This window comes from Lissotriton vulgaris, chromosome 2_1, assembly GCF_964263255.1.
Source record: "Lissotriton vulgaris chromosome 2_1, aLisVul1.2, whole genome shotgun sequence".
NCBI lineage: Eukaryota > Metazoa > Chordata > Amphibia > Caudata > Salamandridae > Lissotriton > Lissotriton vulgaris.
This window is the reverse complement of record NC_141687.1, coordinates 884,329,232-884,348,901: the sequence shown is the minus strand read 5'-3', so window position 1 is coordinate 884,348,901 and position 19,670 is coordinate 884,329,232. Positions and strand designations below refer to the sequence as shown.

The following is a 19,670-nucleotide window of genomic DNA, read 5'->3' as shown; positions in this document are numbered from 1 at the left end:
GGGGAGACTTCAACACTACCTTGAATTACACTATAGAGTGTATGCCTCACAGAAAGCAACATGGAAACACATCTCGACTCACTGATTTCTTAGAGGCCATGGGCCTAGCAGACATATGGTGCACACGATTCCCACAAAAACGTTAATACACATTTCACTCAGGTGCACCCAACAGCCTATCACGAATAGACTACATGCTCACGTTAGCAGAAAAGGCGCAGATGTTGAACGAGATGCGTCATCTTGCGAGAGGGATCTCGAACTACTTCTCCTTATTGAGTCAAATGCACCTTAGAAGCCCCAACCCAGCAACGTATATTTCCAATCAACCCAGGATATCTGTGGAACCCCAGGATCTGGAAAGGCCTCTCATTAGCCACTCAACATTACTTTGACGAAAATGAACACTCTGTCTCATCCCTGCTTGTCTATGGGAGGCCTACAAGCCAGTCATCAGGGGACAAGCAATCTCCCTTATTGCCGGGCACAACAAAGAAAAAACAAAAATTACGGAAGCCATAATAGGGGCCCAGGTGATAATCAGGATATATGAAACATTTATATTTAGTTGCAGTTAGCAAGATTTCAAACAATCTTGATGTAACAGGATCTATTGATTTATACACTAAATTAGATTATGTTTATTAATCAAGTGAAATAGTGTAGTAGTTAATGCTTATTTATTTGGGTATTTTTTATTTTACAAATGAGGCAAGGACTGCTCATTATTGTTGCAAAAAATAGAAATAACTCCTGTTAGTTAATTCATCGTTGGGTTTTCAATGTAGTGCATTTCGCAGTGTCTGAATTTTGTTTTTTATATGAGAAGATCACTGCAATATCATATACAATTAGTAAATAAGTTTTGATCACTCTATAATATTTAAAAGATATTCTTTATTTCAATTGAAAATGTGAACACCTATGTCGTTTAATTTGCAGAAAATGTATACTTGTCCAAACAGATTTTATAGACAAAGATATACTGAAAATGTTCCTTGTGATTCTTTCACCAGAATAGACATTGCACATGTTTATCTCTCATACTATGAACCCCAGTGACAAAACTCGGTATTTAATCACAACGTTCCAATAAATATACAATTAACCACTTCAGTCCTTCTTATGTATGTATATATATTGGCTCATCATTTTTACTGCAATTAGGAGGCTCTCACAGATGAAACACTTCTGCAAACATAAAAAGTGTGTAGTATTTGAGATCCCTCTGAACGCACATTTGCGTTTTCCATTTATTTTTTATACTTGTTGATAGCGAATACGTGAACAAAAGGAATGCATTTCTTATGGCTCTTTCTGAATGCAATTTTTAGCTAAGTTTGTGAATGAGATTTCATGTGCATCCAGAAAATCAGTACTCACAGAAGCTCTCCTTGACAGGTGTTGTCTACACCCACAAAAATAAAGATGATCACATATAGGAGTTACACATAAACAGACAAGTTTGCAAACTATTAAAGTGACAATTTGTAAAACAAAAAAAAAAAAGATTATCTTCCTACAAAAGTACCAATATAGGAACAATTTTGTAAAAGTGGATTTTGAAGATCCAACTACAAATTGGCCATTGTAGTAAACCATTTTTAATGCAAACACTACCCTAAATAAGGTTTGTAGAGTGTCTACACTTGTAGGTACACCCATAAACATTTATAAGTGGTTTGATTTCTCACACAATATAGTTACAAGGTAAACACCAGTACCAAAATAGATCCTTCAGAAACCAGGCCAATGCATACATTTGTCGTATACATATTCATTTGCCTGGACATAAAAATAGCAAAAGCATAAAAACTCTGTTTAAAAAAACAAACCCTCATTCATTGGCATACAAGCATTCTATAATTCCTGCGAATGCCTCCTGCAGAGCTGTGGATCAGCAAACCTGATGAGTATCAAAATATCTAATAAATGTGTTAACCAAAAGCAAGGAGCATTTTAAACCAGTCACTTGAACATACATTTTGGAATACATAAGATTTGCCTGCAGTTCAGAATCACTGCTTATTTGTTTTTGGCAGTACCAAATGTAAAATGGAAACACCAAAGATTGTTTTGGCTTACTGGCCTTACTGTGGCAGGATACAAAAGGTTGCATTTCTTCAATCACGAGTATTAACATTTGTGTTTTGGCCACTGAATTTTATATGTACTAGGAGCATTACGAAGGCAGTGAATACACACAGTGAGCCAAAAACAAGGTACAAAATTCCCAAGAACGGATTTTTTCCACCCATCCAGGATACGCTGCTGAAAATCACTCTTTTCATGCCTCCAAAGCTCGACACTGGATATCCTGACACAAGATTAAGGAAGTAAACATAGTTGCAAGTGAATTCACCACTCTTACAGCGAAGTGCGAAAGTTGCCCTGTCTTTCTCAAATATGGCTTGTAAGCCTTGAATACATTTGAACCAAAAACCACATTGGATTGAGCTGCCCTCAAGGGTTAACCTGACAGGAAATCAAAGGAACAAAGTACAGCAAATAAGTTACTGCACTGAACAGTCTCAAATCATAACTAGTATTACTTGTGAGAGGTAAACTTTTTAAAGAAAAAAAACTAGATTTCTAATAATTTTGTCCTGCGTGGGTATCTTCATTACATTAATAAATGTCAATTTCTTTTATTTTTCTTTTAACTATGCGCAAAACGTTTTTGTAAAAATAAAGACCTCTTTAAAAAAATATATATATATACATTTTCAAAACCTTAATTGAAGGTCAACAAACGGTATACATCAATGCTTCCTGCCTACAACCGCTTCTCAGCCGGCATGGCAACAAGTTAGCATATAAGACGGATAGGTTTCTTTTTGCGATGGTGGGGGGGGGATAGGGGAATACACTGCAAGCCGCCTACAACCCTTACGGGCCGGCCGCGTTAGTGGAGTGTGGTGGATTATGGAGGCAGAGGTATTATGATGTATACATACATAAACTATTATGTGAACATTCAACTAAGGCATCCGGTAAAAGATAATATCCATTTTCACTGGTATGTCGTTTGTAATAGCAACAGAGAAAAACAATAACCGTGATATGACCATGCGTCAGTTCGCGAATACATGACATTCATCACCCCGTCTCTGTTACTGAGAGAGAAGTGGATGTGCGGTTAGGGGAGAACCAGCAGAGGGTGGGTGACATTTATTACGAGGTTTGTGCGTTATGATCTTCAGTGTGTTCTAATAAATACGTTTGCCGCGGGCCCCAAATGTCTCATGGGCGTGCTGAGGGGGGTTGAAGTTCTGCATAAGTGTGCAATCACTCCTGGCAATATATTAAGTCCTGGAGCCAGTCCTTAAATTTCGGCGCTCTCCCACTCCCCCATCTGCATGCGATTTTCCTTTTGGCAAGTAATAGCACCCTGGAGGTGTACTTCCGCATTTTGGCAGTAATAGGCTCGGTATACCCCAGCAGGGCAGTGAGTGGATCGGTGGGGACGTGCAGGCCAGTCATGATTTCTAGTGTAGTAAGTACTTCTCCCCAATAACGCTGTATAGGCGGACAGTCCAAGGCTAGATGACGGAAGTCAGCCCCCTCCTCCCCACAGCAGACACAGCGATCATTTTCCCGGAGATGCAGCTTGTACAGTAACACTGGCGTATATTATAAGCGATGTAAGTACTTATAGTGTATCATCCAGAACCTGCTGTTAGAGGAGATCCCACCCGTCTGGGTACAGCAATATGTCCATTGCTAATCAGTTAGGGGGTGACCAAGCTCCTCCCATTTGCACCGGGGCCGGTAGTGGGCCATGTTCTCTATTTGTTTGAACAGTGAGGTATAAGGTCGACAGTACATGTGCAGGGGCCTCTTGTTGCAGTAGGGCATGTATCGGGAACATCACTAGGGGTTCTAGAGGAAAAGAAGGTGTGGCCGCTCTCAAATCCTGCCGGAGCCTGATGTAGTAAAAACGGTCCAAAGAAGTAGGTTCGATGTCTTTAAAGAATTCCTCGCTAGTTCTAAATTTCCCAGCAGTGTATAGGTGTCCCCAGGTATGTATCGAGAGTTTACGGAGAAGTTGTTGACAGCCTCCCAGCTGGGTAACAGGGAGATCAAGTAGGGGGAGGAGGGGAGAATATATTGGCGCGCAGTTGAGTAAGTTAGCCAGATCGTGCCAAGCTCTAACTGTGCGTTTTTATAGTGGTCCTTTTAGTGTGCCTAGGGACCGGAGGGACAATGATAAATGCGGTGCTAGGAGTGGGGCGCATGTACCCATGCTCGATTGACATGTGAGGCATATAGGGGGGAGGCTTCATCCAGTATGTAGCAAAGTGCGCCTGCTCACAGGTGTAATATAATTCTATGTCCGGTATAGAGAACCCTCCCATCTTGTAAAGGCAGGTAAGTGTGTCCCATTTGAGTCTGGCTTGCTTCCCTCCCCACACTAGTCTTATCAGTTGGGTCCTCATGGCAGAGAAGAAATGGTGGCTGGGGGCGTAGGGAATCTTAACAAATAAGTACAGGAGTTTAGGTAGGATGACCATCTTGATTAACGAGGCTCTGCCAGCCATTGATAGTGGTAGCGCAATCCACAGTGTAATTTTGTCGGTAATAGATTCCAAGGCGCAACCGTAGTGAGTTGTCAGAAGTTCATCACGTGATCGTGACACAGTGATGCCCAAATAGGTAAGAGTGTCCTCGCACCACTTGAGGGGGAAATCTGGAGTAAATCTCATTGTAGAGTCAGTTAGTGGGTAGATTTGGGACTTCGACCAATTGATATTGAGCCCTGATAATTGTCCAAATAGGATGAATATTCGCAATATGGGGTTTAAACTTACTTCAGGGTGTCGTAAACACTATTCCCAGTAAGCTGCGCGGGTGAGCGCGCGCGCACATAAGTCACCCTAAGCGCGCAGTGCTCTGTTTTCAGCACGCACTTCCGCGACACTGCCGCTTTCAAAATGCGAGGGTTCTTAGAGGGCACAGCTGCAGGATTTTGTATTGGTATTCGTGCTAATTGCAACTCACACCAACAACTGTGCACTGAAAGAAACGCAATGCAGAGAGTCAAACATGCTGCAAACACTCGCATTGTGCTCGGAAGGAAATCTTATAGCTCTTCCTCATGGTTTGCGAGGAACACACACTTTGGAAGCGTATATCCTAAGTTAAGAAAAACGGAACCGTGGTCTACATAATGTCGACTGCAGCTCACACGGACAGAAAAAGTAAAAACCATTCTTACATACAGTAAGAAAACGTTCAGCATCTCCAACTCTAACAAAAACATATGGTTGTATAACATCACAAAATAACAATCGAAAGATGCACAGGCAGACGCATTCTTCGCAATAAATCATTCTCAGTAGATCCTGGGTAACTCACTGCTTTAAAAATTTGCATAGCCGAAATCCGGAACCAATCACCTTCAGCCTGCCTTTTCCTAACAAACACGGATTCCCTGCTCTCGAAACAGACAGAGGACAAAGGGCGTAACACAGACCCCCACTGCCCCCGTGTTGTGGGGGCACGCTCCAAGGACCCCCTCACTTCATCAAGGAAAATTAAGGTGCTTAATTAATTAAGTGGTGCACTGCACACGCAGGCCTGGGCCCGAGGGTCAGGAGAGGGGCTCACTGAACTCTCATACTTAAAAAGCTCAGTGTGCATGAGCGGCCCCGGCCGGGCATCTGCCCTGCTCTGACATCTGAGCCTCCTCATTCAGGAGATAGGTAACAGAGATTAAGATTGAGAGGAGCGAGGTGAGGTCGGTCCTGAGTGAACAAGTAGAATGAAAGGAGTGACGAAGATAGAGGAAAGAAAGAAGGGGAGAGGCAAGTGCAAGCAACTTTATATAAAAACGCAATAGCTTTGGAAGAACGTTTATTGAAAACACTGCAAGACATTTATGTAAAAAAGAAAGTGGCAAGATATTGGAGAGACAGTCTATCAAGCACGCAGCAATAACTTAGACACTGTCCACAATGTCCACAGAAGTAGCAGTTTGAATATGCCCCCCCCCCCCCCCAGTAGCTATTTCTGCACTAATATTTTAATCGTAACCCTGTTCCTGTTCAGTGTAAGGGCAACTGTCAGTCAACGGCAATTGGCTTTAAGTCAAAAAATGATAAAATCGGACTCAGGGTAAGCCTAGAGTAACTGTCAGAGTAGGGAGTGAAGTAAAATATAAACCGGCAACAAAAAAAAAGGTATGATTAACGAGTAAATGCTGTAAGAAGCTGGAGTAATTGGATAAACAGGGAAATAAAAAAGTTGAACAAAACGGATTTTGGGGGCCTGGCTAGTCGGTGGGAAGAGCAGGACTGTAGCAACATTGAGTGATGAAGATGGGATGAAGCATGCCATAGAAAACAAAATAGCTAAACATTAACTTTATGCTGTTGATGGAAAGATTCTTGGACTAACGAAAAGGGTGCTTGTTGGCTGAGGCTGTGAATATTTTGCAGTGTGATTCTACTCAGGATTCACATGCTATGCACCGTTTCACCAGCTGGTGGGTGGGTGAGGAAAAAGCATGCAAAAAAAGTATCATTTTGCATTGGCCATAGGTGCAGACTGTATATTTAATAAAAAGGTTTCTCATAAGGCCAGGGTTCCCCACTGAGTGCCCATTAGCTTCAGTTTACATTTCCCACAATACTATTCAGAAGCACTATCCAAATCACGAACAGAAATAATTTTCCACTATCAGTCCCAGAAAGAGTTTATAGCAACCCTTGAAAAAGGAAAACGGAACATGGGCAAAAAAGTGCAGAGGATCTAAAAAACACTGAATGCTGACATAAGACAATTTTTTTCCAACCTGCTGCGAGAAAACAGGGTTATGTTTAGGGTCTGTCTTTTTCAGGATGTTTCATTTTCTGTCTCCTACTGTGTAAATGATGTTACCTAAGTTAGGTTTGCATGATGTCAGCAATTAGTGCCTCCCTCATGATCATGACAATATTATTTGTTACAACTGCACTCTTTTTAAACCAAACTGTAGTGCAGATAGTTCATAGTGGCACAAAATATGAAGACTACAGTGCAAAGATTTCGATTTTCAGTACGGACAAGAAAGGTTTACTCATCAATTGCAGCAAATTAACGCAATGGAATAATTTTCCAATTCTGATGAGAATTAGGAAGAGGAGCCATAGGTTAGTATCTGCTCAAAAAACAATTCTGACTTTCTTGAAAAACTATAAACTGGCAATGTCAAAAACATTAAAAAACTTGGCAGTCAAAATCGTCTGGACCAATACTGCTTCTGTTGACACAAGATGACAATAAAACACTGTAAGATGAAGTGATGAGACACTTTTCAATTCGACTAAAGAAGCAGATGAAACTTAAACCAAGTCCAGATTTCTTTAGATCTTGAAATGAACTTGAGTTGAAAGCAAAACTTTTAGATTAAATATTTCATGCGAAAAAACGAGATGCTATTGGTATTGAATGGACATCATTTTTTTTAATGAACCACATCGTCTTGAAGGCCATACAGAAAGGATATATTTACCACAACATACCCAGGAATCTGAAAATGATGTACCAGACAACAAAAAGAAAATCAGCAGTATCCTAACGAAAACGAATGGAGATTGAAATAAAAGAGCATTGAATGCCTTTAACTTGTAATTACTGTGCGGAAAAAGAGAAGTCAATTCTGCGAAGTGGACAAGGAGATTGAGATGGTCCATTTGTGCAGTGATGCATTTAAAACTCCTGTTACCCAGCTGGTATTGACATCAAAAGTGACAAAATATGAAGGAGATCCGTTAATGTATGCTTAAGTATAAACAACATGCACTGGCATAGCCAATAGATCTCCCCTATAACTTTTCTAATTTTTCTTAGCCATGTTGTACAGCAGTGTGGATGCTATTCAGTATGGCTAAAAATTACTGGTGCAAAGTGGCGTGGAGTGAAGCCTTCTAACGTGGAGTAGAGTGCATTGCTATAGAGTGGCGCTGAGTTGAGTGGTATGGTGTGTTATGAAGTGGTATATAGTGATGTGGAATGTATTTATAAAGTATAGTGTTGTCCTAAAAAGTATTCGATGGCCCTGATGCAGACTCTAGCATATGAGGGCTATACTCTATAGTACTAATCAAAATAGGGTTAATAAAAACAAAGTCTTGTTGTTCTCTTAAAACAATAGCATTGCCTCAACACTGATTTTATTATGAACAATGCCCGGGCAGTTTGACGCTAATGTTCTACCCCACAACAGACCTCCGAAATTAAGACCGGACATTTTGACCTTACTACCAGTGAAACAACTAAATCAACGTTTACACCCTTGTTAGGGTAGGACAAAAACATATCTGAAAACATTAAACTTCACTCCTAGAACACACAAAAGTTTAAAATTAAAGGCGGCACATTGTCCACAATGTCCACAGAAGTAGCAAATACTCTACCTCTACCTCTCCCTCCCTCTATCTCCTTCTACCTCCCTCTCCCTCCCTTTCCCGCTCTGTCCCTCCCTCTCCCTCCACCGTTCTCTCCCTCTCCCTCCCTCTACCGCTCTGTCCCTCCGCCTACCTCCCTCTCCCTCCCCTCCCTCTGTCCCTCTCCCTCCCTCCCCCTCCCTCTCCCTCCCTCTACCTCTACCTCTCTCCCTCACCCTACCTCTCTCCCTTTCCCTCCTCTACCTCCGTCTCCTTCTACCTCCCTCTACCTCTCCCTCCCTCCACCTCCGTCCCTCCCTCTCCCTCTAGCTCCCTCTAGTTCCCTCTCCCTCCGTGTCTACCTACCTCCCCCACTCTGTCCCTCCTCGTCCCTCCCTCTGTCCTCCCCTCTCCCTCTCTGTCCCTCCCTCTCCCTCTCTGTCCCTCCCTCTCCCTGCTTCTCCCTCTGTTCCTCCATCTCCCTCTAGTTCCCTCTCCCTCCCTCTCTATCTCCACCTACCTCTCCCGCTCGGTCCTTCCCTCTCCCTTTCCCTCCCTCTCCCTCTCGTTCCCTCTCCCTCCCTCTCCCTCCGTCTCTACCTACTTCTCCCACTCTGTCCCTCCCTCTACCTCTCTGTCCCTCCCTCTCCCTTTCCCTCCCTCTACCTCTCTGTCCCTGCTTCTCCCTTTCCCTCCCTCTACCTCTTTCCCTCCCTCTCCCTTTACCTCTCTCCCTCTCCCTCCCCCTCCCTTTACCTCCCTCCACCTCCCTCTACCTCTTTGTCCCTCCCTCTCCCTCCGTCTACCTTCCCCTACCTCTCCCTCTCTGTCCCTCCCTCTAGCTCCCTCTTCCTCTAGCACCCTCCCCCTCTAGCTCCCTCTCCCTCTCTTTCCCTCCCTCTACCTCACTGTCCCTCCCTCTACCTCTGTCCCTCCCTCTCCATCTGTCCCTCCCTCTCCCACTCTGTCCCTCCCTCTCTGTCCCTCCCTCTCTCTCTACCTCACTCTACCTCGCTGTCCCTCCCTCTCCATCCACCTCTGTCCCTCCCTCTACCTCTGTCCCTCCCACTCCCTCTCTGTCCCTCCCTCTCTGTCCCTCTGTCCCCCCCTCTCCCGCTACCTCTAACTCCCTTCCCTCCCTCTGCCCCTCCCTCTCCCTCGCTCTCTACCTCCCTCTCCATCTACCCCCTCACCCTCTACCTCCCTCTCCATCTACCCCCTCACCCTCTACCTCCCTCTCTCTCTACCTTCCTTACCTCCCTCTCCCACCCTCTACCCCCTTTTCCCTCCCTCCCTCTACCTTCCTCTGTCTCTTTCCCTATCTGTCTCTGTCCCTATCTGTCTCTGTCCCTATCTGTCTCTGTCCCTATCTGTCTCTGTCCCTATCTGTCTCTGTCCCTATCTGTCTCTGTCCCTATCTGTCTCTGTCCCTATCTGTCTCTGTCCCTATCTGTCTCTGTCCCTATCTGTCTCTGTCCCTATCTGTCTCTGTCCCTATCTGTCTCTGTCCCTTTCTGTCTCTGTCCCTTTCTGTCTCTGTCCCTTTCTGTCTCTGTCCCTTTCTGTCTCTGTCCCTTTCTGTCTCTGTCCCTTTCTGTCTCTGTCCCTTTCTGTCTCTGTCCCTTTCTGTCTCTGTCCCTATCTGTATCGCTCCCTATCTGTATCGCTCCCTATCTGTCTCTGTCTCTAGGTGCAATTGTCCAAATTCTGAATGTGCTTACATCCAGGCGCGCAACGCCCATTGGGCTGAAAGGGCTTAAGCCCCAGCGCCCCCCCACTTACCCATTTGTTTGTGGCAGCCCGGGCTGAGACAGCTTCCCGGGAGCGCACACAGTACTTCACAGGTCTTCCATTGACTTGTTAATGAGGCTTTGTTTTTTTTCTCATTCTTACAGCACATACATCTCCACTTTGCCTAGAAACAAAAAGGCACAGTCCGTGTGCCACCAATGAAGGCCTGCCGGGCCTTGTAATTAGACATTAATTACATGCATCATCACTGGTATCTCAAAGTTTCTCCAATTTAAATCAGAAACTAATTTTAACCAAACACCTGGGTAAAAAGCAGATCGTTTCTTTCCCGTGAAAGGGAAAGAATAAAGGAAGTGGAGCAGTAAAGAGGCTTGCCACAGGACGTTTACTGTCTTGGTGGTTAGCAGTACCCTATGACGCGCAAGTTATGGAATTGCACCAGGGTCAGGAGAGAAATGAAGATTTACTTCTATACATTAGCTGGAGTCCTCCTTGCCTCAAAACAACAGGTATATTGTACAACTAGGATTACAAGATCTTCCTTCACCTTCCTTAGAGCTTTATAAATATTTATAAACACTGAATAGAGAGAAAACTCATCCTTTCAAACAGAATGTTGGAAGCCAGAAGTGTAGAGAAAAATAAAATTGATTAGCTAACAAATAACTTGTTTTCATGTACTGCAAATTATCCACATCTGTAAGTATTCCACATAATAGATGTTGCCATTTGTGGTACTCAATTCACCCAACTTGAAAGGCTGACTGGCTGAGCCTGCCTTGTTGAGATTGAAACTCATGATCTGCAGTACATCGCATTGGTCTGCAGCAAGTGAGCACTGATCTCACTCCCATCCTGCCACACTGAAATAAGTTATGTCAAGAAACATGGAGCACTTGGGTATTCGCTTTAGAACTAGAATCCAAGCAACCGTATTGGGCATCTATGTAGTGATTCTCCATGTGGCTGCTAAGCAAATTTCAGATTCAGGATGTTTGCTGTCGGAGTTGCAGTGGTTGTCTAGTCCCAATAAGGGATTGGTTCTTTCTGGACTGATGTCTTCTGGTGGAGCTCCAGTAGCTCCTACCAGGAGATTGGTTGTAGAGGCCTTATTCTGTACTGGGTCCCTTGGCACTGGAAAACCATTAGAGTACTGGCTAAAGTGTCTGCTGATAGACACATGAATCGAAAGTGAAGGGATGCACTGCCATATTGACTCGAGAGCCCTTTGTGAGTGGGCCTGGGCACATGGAGTCTGTTGGCCCCATATATCATGGTTATAAATTTGAGAAAAGTGGCATTTTTGAGAGAGGGGAGGGAGAGAAGGGAGGGGCTTGGCAGCTCATGAGGCAGTCCACACGGATACTGGCTGAAGTTACCCTGAAAAACAGGAAATTGTCTTACAGGGCATAGTATATTTTGCAATATTCCTCTCATAGTGCTAATAAAAGAGGACAGTAAGGAAGGAGGCTCACCGCAGATTCTTTCTCATGTTAGATTGCAAACACAAAGATCCAATTGGCTACTAACTCAAGGTGCAGCACCAATGCACAACCTATTTAGGGACATGAGGGAAACTATGTGGAATGTTAAACAAAATGTTACTGTAATAGGGTATTTCTTAAAGGATTTATGGACAATAGGGGGTCAACAGGGGGTAAAGGGTGGAAGCCTGGAACAAAAGGTTTTAAACATGAAGGGTTGAGTTTTGGAACATTAGAAAGTTTTGAAGATTTTAAAGGCATGTGCTCTTTCCACCATGGTTTATCTAGAATTTGAGATGAAGTACCGGACAATACAATGAACAGCTCGTTGGAGACTTTTGGGTCTTCAATGTGTGGAAGGTGCTGAGGATCAAGGGAAAGTATACAAACATTCTTACAAAGAGAGGTTTTGGGACCAGAGGTAGCCATGAAGCTGGATATGCATAGTTCATTCGGTCTACCTATGAAAGGTCCAGCAGGGAATAAGGTGGAGAATGAAAGTGTCCTGGTAAATTGCACAACAGTAGGAGGATATCACAAGTGTAGCCTATTAAGAGGCAACAAAGTACTGGTGTTTCCCAATTTAGGCAAAACTACACAAAATAAGACAGTGGTTAAGAAGGAACTGCTGTTGGTGGACTATATGTACCAAATGGTTGGCAGACTTATGCCTTTACTGACCCCAGAGCGAGAAGGACCTTTTTGGACAAGAGAAGGGCAATTTAACATACTAAAATTACTGAGACGATTCCATCGAATAACTGATTGTGACCATCAAGAAATGGCTAGAAGATTCAACCAGTTTCCCAAGGGTTGATATAATGTAGAGTATATTATGATTAGTGCTTTGTAACCTTTGATATTTCTCAATCCCCCCCCACCCCATCCGCCCATTATATCTGATGCATTTTCCACTACGAGTACGAATCATAGATGGGAGGTGCTGCTTGTGAATGTATATGCGCCCTGTAGATTAAAAAAAGAGAACCCTGGAGTCATTGGGTCCTATTCTTATAGATATGCATAACATCCACGTGGTGGGGAACTTTAATGACATCATGGATGAGTGCCTGTACATACACTCACCCCGACAGACACTCCCTGCTCCTCCTTCGGTACTGCAGTGCTTTTCCATTGAGCTGGTGCAAAAGGGATGTCTGGCAAAGCGTACACCCTCACGAGAGACAGTACTCATTTTCTTCATGGGCACATGATTCTCTGTCGAGGCTGGATTGTCTTCCTTCAGTGACGGAGGTTCCGTGGGTGGCGGGGGTAGAATACCTGGCAATGATGCGGTCTAGGGAATGAACTCTGCTAAAACGCCAGGCGCCAATGGCCTCACTGCAGAATTCTATAAACGCTTTGTGGACCTGATGCACCACCATCTCCTAAATTTAGTCAAGGGAGCGAATGAGGAGGGGAGCCCTGTCCCGTACCTTAAACATATCAGTATCATGGTCATCCTGAAGAAGGGGCAAGCCCCCTGCTCTTTGTTCTTCATATAGGCCCATCTCCCTGCTAAACACCGAAGGCAAGATCACCCTCTGCATGGAGCCACTGCCATGCTGGGTGCACCACAGGGTGGACATTTTGGGATTTTAGCAGAACTGGAGAAAATCTCTGTATGCGGCGATGCCCTGATATACTTGACTGATCCGGAATGGTCAGTCCTGGTGTTGTTGTTGCTGCTTCGCTCCCTTGAGTCTTATTCAATGTTACGTGCCAACTGTGATAAATACATTGTTTTTTAATTGGGTTGCTGTAAGGGCCTGGATCCCTCAGTGTGGGGCCTCTGGGTCACAACAGAGGGCTTTGGATATCTAGGTATTGCGATTACTCTGGACCGCATGCAGTTTCTGGAGTGGAAACTCCAGTGGTTCGTGTAAGAGTTCCACACACAGGTGGAGCACTGGTGCACACTCCTGATAATCATGGGCAGGAGAGCCCTGTGCAAAATGACTGCCAAAGCTGCTTTACGTTTTGCAGAATACAATGTACTCTATCCCTGATCCTTATTTTGACAGTATTGATAAGTCGCTTCGTACTCTGTTATGGGATGGTGCCGCCCCAAGGATAGCTCTTAAGACAGTATACAGATCTGTGCATAATGGCGGACTGTCCCTTCCGGTCGATCATAAGGCAGTGCAACTTTACTTTCTCAACGAATGGCGCCATTGCCCGCACAGCTAACTGGCACACCGGATTGCCCGCATGGCTATGGGCAGGCAGACGTATCTCCACTAGGTCTATGGTAGGAGGGACCGGCTGCACCTGCCCAAACCGATTAGGACCACATTGAAGGCTGGGATGATGCCACCAGTGCTATAGGTTGAAAGGGCAAGATTACCCTAGCCACCCCACTTTGGAGTATTACAGGTGTTGCCGGACACTGGAAGGTTATCTATCCGGTTTTGGCCAATGAGAACACATTGGGATCGAGACCCTGGGGGACCCTGGGAGATGTACTGGAGGGTGGTGAAGTTAAGTCCTTTGATGCCCTGCAGCGGGAATATGCTCTGAGACCCAACAGTTTAAATACTTGCAAATTACACATGCTCTCAAGGGAGACCACGTCCTGGGTTTGGACCACCCTGCGTCCTCCCTGCTGGAGACATGGGTGTTGGCGGAATCGGTGGTTTACAAGGCAGTTTACCAACTTTACCACACTATATTAAATAACACACCTGGCCATCAGGGTGACTGTGAAAGAAATGGGAAAGGAATATTTGGACTCTGGAGGATGTGGACTGGGAGGCAGTGCTGGTGGGTCCCAGAGAAGTGGTCTTCATGGGCAGGCTGCAATCTACACAGTTTAAAATTCTCTACAGGGTATGCTAAAATAGATACAGACTCTACAAAATGGGGAGAGCGAGGGTCTGATGTGCCTCGCTGTCACACAATTGAGGGCACATTCCTCTGCAAGCATTGGGGCTGTCGGAAGGTGTTGGCCTATTAGGAAGGGATAGGTTGCGAGCTGGATTCTGTTTTGGGGACTCCCATTCCTAGATCACCATATTGGATTATCCTGGGCATACCCAATGATGTGGATATTCTGAGAAAGCAATTGGTGTTTTGCATGTTAGGTTTTTTCGTAGCCAAGCACGACCTGGTGAGGTGCTGGGGAGGATTGGGGGAACCGCTAGGACCATGTGGCGGGAGGGGATGAATCAATGCCTGGAGGTGTATGAAAGCAGGGGATGCCCTAAGAAATTTGAGACGGTGTGGGGACACACTGATGGCCTGACGGATGAGCTTGAAGATGCCCCAGGAGAGGGGCCCTTGTCGTAGCAGGTGGTGGTCACAATGAAGGGTCTGGGTGGTCCACATCCAGACTGCGGCCTGGAACACCTGCTATGATGTTAAGTGCTGGGCAGGCGGTGACTGCTTCGCTGTGAATACTGAAATGGGACTGTGGGTGTGCTCTGGGATTAAAACATGTATGTTTCGCTTGTATTGTTTTGCAAAACAATAAACTATATTAGAATCCTGTTGGGGGGACTATGTTTGAATTCGAAGTCTGGATGAACGTGATGTATCATAAGTTAAGGAGGAGTTGTCATTTTAGAAGTAATGGAATGTAAACTTCTTTTTTTCTTTTTTGTGCTTTTGCTCCCAAAATATTTAAGCTTCGATTGACCTGTAGTTTGCCTCAGAAGAAGCTGGCTCATCTGGCCATGGTTGTTAATAGGTTTACAACAGCATCACAGTTAACATGTAGTTGCTTGGACTTCTTAATGTCATTTGTTTAGTCTGATCTGCAGTGGCTGTGCAAAATTCAATAAAGTTACAGAGCTTGAAATCCTTTTTATAATGTTGTGTTCCTAATGCTTGGAATCCCAAATAGGGCACGAGCTGACCGCGCTGAAGGAGATTAATAATTAGGGGAAAATAATGGTCATTTGGCTCATAGGCAAATTCGTACTAGCCTTCATAATGGTTAGCTGTCAGAGAAATCTTATTTTTATTAAATAAAGTGTAAGGTTCAGGTGTATGCAAGACTCTTAACCTTCACGCTAATCTATGGAGTACTAGGAAAGCTACTTTCCACAGGAGGTGTTGATGGTTAGTATAAATACAAGAGTTAAAAAATGGGGCCCATTAACTTTGATAGGATTACATTTGGTTCATTCAGGAGGGAAGAGATAGTGCTTACGTTTGACTTTTTATGTTTCAGACCGTCCACAAAACCCATTATCCATGGGAAGGTGGAAAATGATGCCTGAGAAGGACATCTTCTACAGGCTGCAATAGCTGCCAAATGGTAAACGTCATTTACAACGCGGTGTTTACACCGCACGACCTTTACCACGCTGCCATTACAACGCAAGTCGTTACTACGACTTGCGCTGGATGGCGCTGTTGGTTCAGGAATATTGTAATTTTATTTTCCAACACCTTCCCTACTGTTACGTGGACTGGTGTTGGATTATAAAATTATAATATTCCTCAATCCGCTCCCTCCAACGCAAGTCGTTGTAACAACTTGCGTTGTAATAACCGCGTTGTAAAGTACAGCGATCTAAAAGTTTGCGTTGTACTGACATACATCCCTGCCACATGATCCTTGGTGGAGGAGGGGGATGGGGGGGGGAAGGGGTGTGCATGCATTTAAGGGGACGCATGCATGTGGGAGGGGGGTACGTTAAACCAGATTTAGCAAGTAAAGAAGAAAACGTCTTTTTTTCTTACTGCTATGTACTTAGCCTCTTAAAGAATATTCATTCAAGAGGAACAGTCAAACGATTTAGCGGAGGTATTTAGGATCCGTTAAAAAAAACAGACTGACAACAGTTTGTGCTGGCTTTCCTGGACAGGATATTTAAGGAATTTTTAGAGTTGGGCTGACAGGATACTCCATCACACCCATAGCAGATGTACTCTCAGCTGTATTACAGACCTCTGCCACTTGGAAATGTGTTGGACTGGATGATTATCTGCTCTAATGAATACTTAAAACTGTGGTTTCCCCCACCAGGAAAAGACATCCTGTAACATGCAGGTGTTACAGACTCACTTGTGTTCTTGTGCGAGATGTATGCTTGCTTGGTAGATGGACTGACATGATTGATAGGCTAGGAATCAATTACACAAAGGTAGGACTTCAGTCGAGTGTCCCGGACCCCTTTTTTTCCAGCTTGTTATATTGTAGTCCACTTGTGGCTTAAACCAGATAGTCACAAAGGCATGTTCGGTCATGAAATGGAAAAAACAGATGGTGCTCAGGGAGTTGGCTTTGGCTTACAGTACCTTCCCCATAGAAATCATTCATTTTCTCTCCTTAGCTGGACAAGCAGATGTGTATTGCTTAATGGCTACCGAATAAATTATGAATCAAGAGAAATGTTGTATTTGAGAAAGAGCTCTGCATTTCACTTATTCCCAATGAGTAGGGTGTTTGTCACAAAAGATCGCCTTGCTTGGTTTAAAAAATTCCAGCACTAACTTAGCTAAACACTTAGATCCCCATTTTTTAAAGATAATTCATAGCAATACTTGGGACAGGCATTTTGAGCTTTTTAGCATCGCTTCATCACATCATTAAGAGTGGAGCTAAGCCAAGAGCCTTAAAGGAGAGCGGTGCAATGCAGAAGGGCACTACAGTCTTTCCTAATGCAGGGTTTTATCTCTTGAAGTACCTTTGCTGGTACTGCAAAGGCAGTTCTCAACGAGAGAGAGAAGGAAGATGTAAAGAGCACAAATACGTGTTGGTAAACTTGTGCCTCCTCCTCTCTCACCCACTATCAAGTGGGAGCAGACAGCCTACATTCACACTCGATGAAAAAAATGGGGTACTCGTCACAACACCCAAGTGGGACTGTGCGATTTGGTTGAACTGTAATGAGCTCCTGAGATGTGGTGTGTTTACCAGGCACGCTTGATAGCAGCGCAACCTTTTCTGAGTTTGTGGCCCAGGACTGACTGTTGATATGACGCAGATAATAATCTTTTGTAGTCTAACAAATCTTTCTGGGCACAAAGGAGCCACCTAAACTATTTTTCTCCCCATTGCACCAAGTTCTAAATACTGAGTCTGCGGGTGGCTGAAGATGTGATCATAAACACCTACATTTTTTTGCGCTTTAGTCTAGGCAGACACCAGTATTTTCCTTTCAAAATATTGTGCACAAGACAAGAAAAAAGAAATGTAGCTGGCATGACACCACCATGGCAAAATACCACTGTATTGTGAACATAGAACAATAACCTCACTTCCCGAGTGGCACAGTCTAGGCTTGACTATTCTGGCACATTATTATAATGGCTCAGCACAAGGCAGCATTCTGCATTCAGATGTAAAAACACAGAAAAGAAAAAGGTGGGAAACAAACCTATTATTCAAAAATAGCAAATTGTTGGGAAAACGACTAGAATTAAGTCTGAGGATACCCTCTTAGGCCCCATGTGTAAACGGTATTGTATATTGCATTCCTGGGACAGTAAAAAGAAAACCAGTAAATATAATTAAAAAACTAAAAGCATGCTAACCTTTCTCCTTGTGCAATTCTTCAAGATTTCAAATTATTTCAAAAAAGCAATGGATGTCGTAACAACTACAACTGCTTGTTCCTCTTCAGCATCACAGTAATTAATGAACTGAGGTATGTGTATACGTCACAACGGACCCGTCTAGTTTAAGCTTTTGTGTGTGCTGTGTACAGCCTACTCTCTGGGACATTTTCCAGGCAAAGAATTGTTATCCAGCAGCTTGTACGCTGGCCTAAAATCTAAAAGGTTAACAAAAACGTACTAAAGAATCACCAGCTGACCATTAAGACTTCAGGTCAAGCATTAAGTGCAGGGGGGATAGAATTAATTACCAATGACTGGGTCAAGAACTGTGAGATTCAAGAGATGGCTAGTGCGTAGAATTCAGAGAATAGACCCGGACTAAACCGGGGGTCACTCTGTAGCTTAAGAATCCTAAGAAAGACTGGATGCTGCAGAGGGACTGCGGGATATCTTGAAGAACAAGCATTTACCACCGTTCCAAGGTGTGAGGGAGGAGTTGGAATTTCCTCCTGGGACAGAAACTGGGGACAATTTTCTACCGCCATAGGTTCCAAAAAGAATAATAAGTGGTTTATAAAAATAAAACTTAAAATGTTGGACTCTGTAAAAGGTCATCCCATTAAATAACCAGGAGTTCGCAGATCACATAAGATTTTTAGAATGCCTGCTTTGTAATCACCGAGTATTCCAGGGTTATCTGCGGTTCAAACTCCCAGACCAACATTATGAGTTACCTGTCCTGATTTGTGGTCTATTGTTAGTTCCTAGGACATACACTAAAATTATGGTTCCAGTGTTAGGACATTTAACTGCAAGAGTAAGGGATTGCAACCCATCTGTATCTCACCAATCTATCCCAAGACATTTGGATTCTAACGTCTTGCAAAAAAGATCACAAATTGAATTTCATGTTGTTCACAAATCTTTGAACACAATATGTAATTGAGCCCCAGATGTCAATATAGTTTCTCGGATTGGATAATTTTCAAAACGGCCACCTTAATTTAAAAAGACCATTATTGTTTCTACGGATTATGAAAAGGGAACTAGAGTATTTTTTTGTCAATGTACAAACATCTATTCACGTTTCCCAACAGATATTAACACCTGATGTTCTTCAGAAAAGGATACTGTAATTCACATTAAGTTGGTATTTTCCAGCTGGAAGCCCATCCGAGAAATTGCCCTGATCAATTCTGCGATGCAGTTTACGGAAAGTTGGAAATGCAGCAGTTCTCATCCACACAATGAAGTCTTCATTGATAAATCCATTATTTAAGGGGTCAGAGGGATCAAGTTGATAAATTGGTTTCTGCCAATTCATAGGTGGGATTGTGCCTATTGGAAAAAAATACACAATGACATTCAGTACAGAGAACCACAAATAGAATTTTCTCAACAAACTTTGTGGGAATGTGGTGCTATCCATGAACCAGATACTCCTCTGTTCCTGAAGTTCCCTTGTTATCAAGGAATTACGTCTCCCTATGGTTATCACATACTAAGGCCAGTTGGGTGTTTGGGGTGGGTGGGAAATGTCCGCCAATCAATACAT

The 19,670-nt window shown here is 43.7% G+C and overlaps 1 protein-coding gene across 3 annotated transcripts in view; it reads right to left on the bottom strand.

Moving 5' to 3' along the window:
- Window positions 1–877: 877 nt before the first annotated feature.
- CDC50B (cell division cycle 50 P4-ATPase accessory subunit B) overlaps window positions 878–19,670 on the bottom strand; it is a 272,588-nt gene continuing 253,795 nt past the window's right edge. For all 3 annotated transcript variants that reach the window (XM_086956405.1, XM_086956404.1, XM_086956402.1), the window contains exons 7-8: window positions 19,247–19,453; window positions 878–2,317 (exon numbers count right to left, since the gene is read on the bottom strand). In XM_086956405.1, the coding sequence (XP_086812531.1) occupies window positions 2,124–2,317; window positions 19,247–19,453 (401 nt within the window). In that variant the 3' untranslated portion in view covers window positions 878–2,123. The remainder of the gene's footprint in view (window positions 2,318–19,246; window positions 19,454–19,670) is intronic.